The 9,905-nt window shown below is 40.5% G+C and overlaps 1 protein-coding gene across 1 annotated transcript in view; it reads left to right on the top strand.

The window, feature by feature from the left end:
• The first annotated feature begins 1,837 nt into the window (after window positions 1-1,837).
• The window catches only part of LOC311052184 (excitatory amino acid transporter 5-like), a 28,723-nt gene continuing 20,655 nt past the window's right edge, over window positions 1,838-9,905 (top strand). The window contains exons 1-3 of the mRNA XM_084067008.1: window positions 1,838-1,972; window positions 5,491-5,570; window positions 6,935-7,150. Coding sequence (XP_083923134.1) covers window positions 1,919-1,972; window positions 5,491-5,570; window positions 6,935-7,150 — 350 coding nt within the window. The 5' untranslated portion in view covers window positions 1,838-1,918. The remainder of the gene's footprint in view (window positions 1,973-5,490; window positions 5,571-6,934; window positions 7,151-9,905) is intronic.

The following is a 9,905-nucleotide window of genomic DNA, read 5'->3' as shown; positions in this document are numbered from 1 at the left end:
GAATTGCTCAGTGGGTTCATTTAATCAAGGACATTGTTTTACGATCAATTGATGCAAGCGGAAAATGACATCTTGAATTAACTATTTTGTACTATTACAAAATAACTATTTTGTAGTGAAAATAGCCGATCTACAAGCTCACAACGCATCACCATGTGATCCGTTGTGAGCTTGTACTGTAGATTGCCAATTTTCTGGGCCCCCTTAGGGGGACGGCAAGTATTTCTGAAAAACAACTGTGTTGTCATGGAATCTCACGTCTTAAAGTTGACAATGATTGATGTGAAAATAGTTTACAGGGACAATCGTATTGTTTGGTTAATATAAACAGTATTTTCAGGACAAAAGGTTTCAACTTTACAATTTACCATGTAGTCATTTATCAGACGCTCTTTATCCAGAGTGACTTACAGTAAACAAGGTAGGTCTCAGTAAACTAGGATTGCAGGTAAACAATGAACCTAGCATCAAATCAAATCAAATCAAACTTTATTTATAAGGCACAATTAAAACAACAGAAGCTGACCAAAGTGCTGTACAAGGTTGAGACAAACAAATCATCAAAGCATCAATAAGCGCCCATTGGCGCACAGACAAATACACTGCATTATTAGGACACAATAGCAGCAGATCAAGGAAATTAAAAGCCAAAGAGTATAGGTGGGTTTTTAGAAGGGATCTGAAAACCCCAATGGACTGGACAGAACTGAGGGGGAGAGGGAGGTTGTTCCAAAGTGTGGGGGCGGAAGCAGCAAAAGCGCGGCCACCCCTGGTCCTTTTATTGGTTGTTCGGACGATCAGTAGGGACTGATCAGCAGACCTTAGGGCCCATCAGTCTAAAACAACATGCAATCTAAATGACATTTGAACCTTTTTTATAAGTCTGCATGATGGTTTCATTGTCTGTCTGAGGTGCTACTACAACTATGCAGTTTGTACTAGTGGTAATCCTACATTAAGGTAAATTCAGGAGCATCATCTCACTTATCAATTAAAGCAGGGGTGATGCAACTTTGATGATAGAGAGGGCCACTATATTTCCACTCTCACTCCAGAGGGACACATTGCTTATACTGTCGGGCAGACACCTCTTTTCTCCGTATTTTAAGTTTATTTTGTAAATTAATGCCGTACTTCGCCATGTCACACAAAAGTAGCAAAAATAGCCGATCTACAAGCTCAAAACGCGTTACAGTGTTTTGAGCTTGTAGATCAGCTATTTTTGCTACTTTTGAATTGGAATCCTGTTTTTTTTTGTGCTATTTTTGAATTGGAATCCTGAAAAGTAACATTTGTATCTAATTTCAAATGCATTTAGTTATACTTATGTTGACTTTATGAACTTAAATACAAATACATTGGACATAAAAAAGACAATAGAATGTTAATACTAGTCATTAAGCTACTAATATAGAAAGTAATTAAAGCGGGTCATGTTTGCGTGTTTGGAATTGTAAACAGCTGACATCAATAATATATCACTATTCTGATATTATTAACCTGTGGGCCGCATTAGGGGGCCGCATGTGGCCCCCGGGCCGCCAGTTGCCAATGTATGAGTTAAAGGATGACTGATTGATAAGGTGAAATCAAACTATGGATTAATATTGTTAATGGATAAATATCTCTTTAACCCAGGATACTCTGTTTCTCTTTAACCCAGGATACTCTGTTTCTCTTTAACTCCAGGCCTTCCTGAAGGTTTAATGATGTTTTAATGGATACTCTGTATCTCTTTAACTCCAGGCCTTCCTGAAGGTTTAATTATGTTTTAATGGATACTCTGTATCTCTTTAACCCAGGATACTCTGTATCTCTTTAACTCCAGGCCTTCCTGAAGGACACCAAAGGGTTCAGACACGGCGTGAAGAACTTCTGCAAACGCAACGGCCTTCTGACGCTGTCCGTCATCGCTGTGATGACAGGCTGTGTGCTGGGCTTCATGCTGAGAGGCAGTAAGCTCTCTATACAGGTATGCCTGCCTGTCTGTCTGTCTGTCTGTCTGTCTGTCTGTCTGTCTGTCTGTCTGTCTGTCTGTCTGTCTGTCTGTCTGTCTGTCTGTCTGTCTGTCTGTCTGTCTGTCTGTCTGTCTGTCTGTCTGTCTGTCTGTCTGTCTGTCCGTCCGTCCGTCCGTCCGTCCGTCCGTCCGTCCGTCCGTCCGTCCGTCCGTCCGTCTGTCTGTCTGTCTGGCAGTAAACTCTCTATACAGGTACTGTTTATCGATAATAATAATACTAATAGTATCTGTTGTTGCAGGATGTCAGTGTTGTGTTGTTTGCAGTGGTGGAAAAAGTACTGTACTGTTTTACTTAAGTGAAAGTATCAATACTGCAACGTAGAAATACTCAATATTCAAAAAAGTACTAATTATACAAAATATCCCATTTCAAGTTTTCAAATGTATAAAAATCTTTTGAAAGCAGATCTACAAGCTCGGGCTGCTTAGTGGTTTTGTAATAATAATTAAATCTACAAAGTAACTAGTAACTAAAGTTGTGAAATAATTATAGTGGAGTAAAAGTACAATATTTGCCTCTGAGATGTAGTGGAGTAGAAGTAAAAGTTTGGAAATTGGAAATACTCGAGTAAAGTACAAATACTTCAAAATTGTACTTAAGTACAATACTTGAGTACATGTACTTAGTTTCTTTCCACCACTGGTTGTTTGTACTGCTCTTGTTTTCTTGAAACACTGAGACTACTATTGACCTATGGCTATCAAAATGTATATCAAAAACAAGATCATAAAAAACTCTTAACAACTATTACTACCGTACATACTACAATCACAATATCAATACAGTTACCAACAATACACATCAGTACAGTAACCATACTGCGTACTCTGATAGAGTAAAGAATGCACAGATAAAGGTAGAATACAGTATAAGTTAGTATTAGTATCACCACAGTATTGTACTTGAATGGATGCTACTCCAGAAGAATCAGTCTATGGTCAGTTGGTTGTATAGAACAGTGGTTCTCAACCAGTGGTCCGGGGGACCACCAGTGGACCTTGAGGGGGTTCCAGGTGGTCCCCAGCTTAATGATGGAGAGTTGGTAACCAAATGGACCCTTATAGATAGATCTTTATCTCTTGAGAGTGTAAAATTAAACATTTACGCTCTCAAGAGTTAAATTATTGTTAAACGTCTGCATTACGTAATCAAATAATTGTTATTTTGATCATCGTTTGCCTGTTATCTCTCCTCTATGGAAACAACATCAATACAACATGGATGTTATCTCTCCTCTATGGAAACAACATCAATACAACATGGATGTTATCTCTCCTCTATGGAACCAACATCAATACAACATGGATGTTATCTCTCCTCTATGGAACCAACATCAATACAACATGGATGTTATCTCTCCTCTATGGAACCAACATCAATACAACATGGATGTTATCTCTCCTCTATGGAACCAACATCAATACAACATGGATGTGAATTGTGGACAAAATCTTTTCCAACGACAACAAAATATTCTAAGTCTTGTGTCTGAGAGTCTAAATGTCATCAAACGGTGGTTCTGTGGCTCAAATGATGAATAAATAATGGACCTTGATATGAAAAGTGTTGAAAACCACTGCTATAAAAGTATCAGTCTGTGGTCTGACAGGGTGTTGGGTTTATAACCTCACGGTGTTGTGAGCTTTCTAGGAAAATCTATTTTTGCTTTTCCTTGTACTGCAAAGTAGACACTACTAGGGCAGCCAGGACTTAAGTGGTTACATTTAAACCCTTATTAGAATATGTTGAGTAACTAGAGCAGAATGAAGCTTAATTCATTCAATGCTGAGGTTGCGTTGGACCTCATTGAGGGAGTGGGACATTTTCTCAATTTGTCAAATGAAGATGAAAAGTACTTGTACTGTGTGTGTGTGTGTGTGTGTGTGTGTGTGTGTGTGTGTGTGTGTGTGTGTGTGTGTGTGTGTGTGTGTGTGTGTGTGTGTGTGTGTGTGTGTGTGTGTGTGTGTGTGTGTGTGTGTGTGTGTGTGTGTGTGTGTGTGTGTGTGGGGGGGGGGTCTCCTCTAACATATGGTAGACCAAGTGTAATGGACTGTTAAATAGACTCACACAGGCACACGCACGCACACACACACACACACACACACACACACACACACACACACACACACACACACACACACACACACACACACACACACACACACACACACACACACACACACACACACACACACACACACACACACACACACACACACAGTATCTATAGTAGAGCAGAGCATGTGTTGCTATGGAAACATACTGATGCTCTTCAGCTGCCTAACAACCACGGTGCTCATTGGTTGATTTCTTTGGTTGCTAGGAGACCAGATGGTTTGTGTTGAACAGATGGAAACATGCTGTGGACAGTAGAAAGAACATATGATTTAAGGCAGTGGTTCTGGGGTCTCCCACTCTGACCGTAAGGGCCTTACTGAGGTTAATGTTGGACCCACAAAGAATGGATTCCGTTTTCCCCAGGTGTGATGATAGTTTGTTACCAGGTGTGATGATAGTTTGTTATCAGGTGTGATGATAGTTTGTTATCAGGTGTGATGATAGTTTGTTACCAGGTGTGATGATAGTTTGTTATCAGGTGTGATGATAGTTTGTTACCAGGTGTGATGATAGTTTGTTACCAGGTGTGATGATAGTTTGTTATCAGGTGTGATGATAGTTTGTTACCAGGTGTGATGATAGTTTGTTATCAGGTGTGATGATAGTTTGTTACCAGGTGTGATGATAGTTTGTTATCAGGTGTGATGATAGTTTGTTATCAGGTGTGATGATAGTTTGTTACCAGGTGTGATGATAGTTTGTTACCAGGTGTGATGATAGTTTGTTATCAGGTGTGATGATAGTTTGTTATCAGGTGTGATGATAGTTTGTTATCAGGTGTGATGATAGTTTGTGTGATGATAGTTTGTTACCAGGTGTGATGATAGTTTGTTACCAGGTGTGATGATAGTTTGTTACCAGGTGTGATGATAGTTTGTTACCAGGTGTGATGATAGATTGTTACCAGGTGTGATGATAGTTTGTTACCAGGTGTGATGATAGTTTGTTATCAGGTGTGATGATAGTTTGTGTGATGATAGTTTGTTACCAGGTGTGATGATAGTTTGTTACCAGGTGTGATGATAGTTTGTTACCAGGTGTGATGATAGTTTGTTATCAGGTGTGATGATAGTTTGTGTGATGATAGTTCGTAGCGCGGCACTCGGTGCCGCGCTACGAGCTTGTAGATCTGCTATTTTTGAATAGCCCAAAGTGTAAAATAATGCTTTTTAGCTCAAATCAAAAAATGACACAGTTCCAGGACTTAATGGGTTAATACATTTTACACATTCAGTGGTGGATGTTTCCTGTTTCCTGTCAGGCTAATATGTACTTCCTGTTGACCTTGTTTCCAGTTTCCTGTCAGGCTAACATGTACTTCCTGTTGACCGTGTGTCCTGTTTCCTGTTTTCAGGCTAAGATCTACTTCTCGTTTCCTGGAGAGCTGTTGATGAGGATGCTGAAGATGCTCATCCTGCCTCTCATCACGTCCAGGTAACCACACATGATGTCACTTCCTGTGTGTGACTACGCATGATGTCACTTCCTGTGTGTGACTACGCATGATGTCACTTCCCGTCTGTGACACCACTTGTGATTCTGATGCTCACCAAAGACACAGAACAGTTTTTATCACTTACATCATTGGATATATGTATTATTATTAAGACCATGTTATAGTATAGTTTTATCTCCTACCAGGACCTCTAGTAATGCTGGTTTTTATCTCCTACCAGGACCTCTAGTAATGCTGTTTTTTATCTCCTACCAGGACCTCTAGTACTGCTGGTTTTATGTCCTACCAGGACCTCTAGTACTGCTGGTTTTATATCCTACCAGGACCTCTAGTACTGCTGGTTTTATGTCCTACCAGGACCTCTAGTACTGCTGGTTTTATGTCCTACCAGGACCTCTAGTACTGCTGGTTTTATGTCCTACCAGGACCTCTAGTACTGATGGTTTTATGTCCGACCAGGACCTCTAGTACTGATGGTTTTATGTCCTACCAGGACCTCTAGTACTGATGGTTTTATCTCCTACCAGGACCTCTAGTACTGATGGTTTTATGTCCTACCAGGACCTCTAGTACTGTTGTTTTTATGTCCTACCAGGACCTCTAGTACTGTTGTTTTTATGTCCTACCAGGACCTCTAGTACTGCTGGTTTTATCTCCTACCAGGACCTCTAGTACTGCTGGTTTTATGTCCTACCAGGACCTCTAGTACTGCTGGTTTTATGTCCTACCAGGACCTCAGCCAAATGTATTAATTTAGCGTCACATTCACTTTAACCCATTGAGACCTGAAGCCGATTCTACATGTCTCCTAAATCTCAACAGTTTTCTGAAAAACGTATGTTTCTATATCAGTGGTGCTCAATCTTTTTCATGTGAAGGACCCCCAAAATTATATGTATTTGGCCGCCGACCCCCATAAAATGTTTTGTTCCAGGGACCCCCAGAAGCAACGATTTGAGTTAAAAATGTTCGCTCTAAAAATATATATATTCAAAGATTTTTACAAATTTTCAAGATTTTTCAAAAATAGCAGATCTACAAGCTCGTAGCGTGGCACTCGGTGCCGCGCTATGAGCTTGTAGATCTGCTATTTTTTGAATAGCACAAAGTATGAAATAATGCTTTTTAGCCCAAATCTAAAAATGACACAGTTCCAGGTCTTAATGGGTTTACACAAAATATTCCACATTTTGCAAGCTTTGTTTTTCTCTCAAAATCTGGCAACACCTGAACAAACACTTGGTCTTGGGGGTCTTGGGGGTCTTGTGGGTCTTGTGGGTCTTGGGGGTCTTGGGGTCTTGAGGGTCCTTCACATGAAGACGTGTTGCTCTGTGTGGTTCAGTCTGATGTCAGGTCTGTCGTCCATGGAGTCGAAGGCGTGCTGCCGCATGGGGGTCCTCACCGTCACCTACTACCTGTGGACCACCTTCATCGCCGTGGTGGTGGGCATCTTCCTCGTCATCATCATCAGGCCGGGCGTCGGCACCGTGTCGGACGGGGACCGCCTGGGGGGCGGACCCGTGATGACCTCCGCTGACGCTCTGCTCGACCTGATCAGGTCTGGTACACACACTTATATACACACACACACACACACACACACACACACACACACACACACACACACACACACACACTAGGGGCACCACCTCCTTTTTTGTGTAAAACAGTAAGTGGGTTTGGCTCCACTACATGGTGTTGACGTCTGTCATGAGAGATTAGTTACACACTGATAGATCTATAAATACGTTATTTATTAATCTGATAAACATATTGTATGTGCTCGCTGCTTAGTTTTAGTTTGATGGCTCCTAGACACACACGTATTTCGGGGCGTGGCCGAATCCGCCATTCTTTCACCGGGTGAAACAACACAGCTTTGACCATTGGGATTGCATTACAGAACGCACACTTTGTTACTAGGGGTGTCGCGACACGCCTAATCCACGATTCGATTCGACTTTCGATTTTAAGGTCACGATTCGATTTTCGATACGATATATATTTTTAAAACGTCCTTTTTTTCAGCTTTGAGGGCTATATGATTATTAATTTAGGCTATTGTCTTGATTTGTAAAGTAAAACACATGTTTCTCAATAAGTCCCTTTTATTTGAATGATATCAAATGAGAATGAGAATAACAAAAAGGGTTTTATGCCCTTACAACAACTGTCATTTTCAGATTATTCTTTAAGATGAGTTAACAACAGCATTCTTTTGAAGCTCTATAACTAAATAAAATCTAAATTCAAAGTTGAACATGTAAGAAAAAAGGATCCAAAGACAACTGTTATTTGGCTACATGTTCTTAAACATCTTAAAGTATGTTCACATTGTTTGAACAGATATGAACTTTAACAAACAAGAAATGTGAATAATAAGCTAAGCCAGGGGTCTTCAACAGGTTTTTTTTTTTTTTTACCTTAACCCCATCCCTTTTCTGAGGTGAACTTTAGCCAAAAGTAGCCGATCTACAAGCACACAACGCGAGGCGTTGGCTGAGAGGTATAGGTGTAGAGGGAAAAAAGAGAAGACGGAGCAACTATCAATGTGGAGCATAATCGACAAACGGTAGCCGTTTTGTCAACAACGCGTCGGGTGCCCTCATAATTCACTGGGGAGCCAAAATATTGCCAGACTTTTGACTTAAAGGAAGCGCAAAGGTTTTCCAATTCTTCCGTTTGTGTATCATCATTACCATCACTGGCTTCAGCAGTGGCCAATGGCCATGGTGAAATGTAAAGTACAGACGCAACGCTACGTACAGCGGTCTCTGTCTCCTCCATGTCCTGTCGTCTTTTTTTTTTCTCCCTCGTCGTAAGCACGCATGCGCGATGCACGGAAAAACACAACAGCGGCTCGAGAGCATGGCTTCACCCGGACGCGCAATCAGATGCGCGGGAGTACTTTTTTTTTGTTAACCCTTGAATCGCGATACGGCTTTTGATTTCGATACACTGTGTCGAACGTCATTTTCGGTTCGATTTCGATACGTATCGAGTATCGTGACACCCTTATTTGTTACATTTAGTGGGTTTATTTCATCATAGTGCAACGTATGGTGAAGTATAGTAGTGCAGGTCATTGCAACAACCACCCATCTTTCAAAAATCTCAACGAGATTGAGACACACTGCCGGGTCAAACGAGGGAATCACGTGACGTTGATCCCCTTCCCCTATTAGCTTATACCAGGACATGATGTATGTGTAGGCAGAAGAATAAGTCAACGACATTAAGGTAGTAGGTTAATCTCTGAATTGTTGACACAGTATTGAGGTCGCCGTGATCCTGGTTTCCAAGGAAAGCTTCCTGTAGCGTCAGTCTGCTAATCAGGCGGATCAGGTGATTAGTGTATTCTTAGTGGTCTCGTGGCCCGTGGATCCGGTAGATCTCATTGGGTCAGTAGATCAGGTGCTTCCTGATGGCCCGTGACTTTTTTTTCCCAAAGCCCCGCCCCCTATTCTTTTTTTAAGCGCCTACACGAGCGAGGTCGACGCCCTGCGTCATCCTGTTGACCCTTTGACCTTGTTGAGAGAGACAGAGAGAGAACAGTGACGCTAAACCAGTGGTGGTTACTTAAGTAAAAACATTTTTTTACTAAGTAAAAGTATCAATACTGCAATGTAGAAATACTCTGTTACAAGTAAAAAGTACCAGAATTAAAAAAAAAATTGAGTAAAAGTACAAAAGAATTGGTGGAATACAAAATGTACGTAAAGTACCAAAAGTAGAACATACTCATTATGCAGAATGTCCCATTTCACAAGTTTTCAAATGTATAAAATGTATTAAAATCTTTTGAAAATAGCAGATCTACAAGCTCACAATGTGTCGCATCGCTACGCATTGTGAGCTTGTAGATCGGCTATTTTCAAATGGCCGAAATGTACACAGGGCTGGAATGGTTAATGTATGTTTTGTAATAATTATCTAAATCTACAAAGTAACTAGTAACTAAAGTTTTCATATAATTGTAGTGGAGTAAAAATACAATATTTACCGCTGAGATGTAGTGGAGAAGAAGTAAAAAAAAAATAGAAATATTCCAGTAAAGTAAAAATACCTCAAAAGTGTACTTATGTACAGTACTTGAGTAAATGTACTTAGTTACTTTACACCACTGCACTAAACAAAATGTTTCTGAACTGTCCCCAGCCCACCAATGTGGGTAGACAGAAATTATAACATATTATAATGAACATTAGTGAGGACCAGCTATTTAATTTATTGTTTATACCTTTTTAGAGGGATCGAAAAAATGTGGGGGGAAAACACAAAAAACTAACACACGGAGTATTCAACTGAAGTTG

Source organism: Gymnoscopelus microlampas (genome assembly GCF_963454915.1).
Source record: "Gymnoscopelus microlampas genome assembly, chromosome: 9".
Classification (NCBI taxonomy): Eukaryota; Metazoa; Chordata; class Actinopteri; order Myctophiformes; family Myctophidae; genus Gymnoscopelus; species Gymnoscopelus microlampas.
Note: the sequence above shows the minus strand (reverse complement) of the source record. Positions and strands in the feature narration are given on the sequence as shown.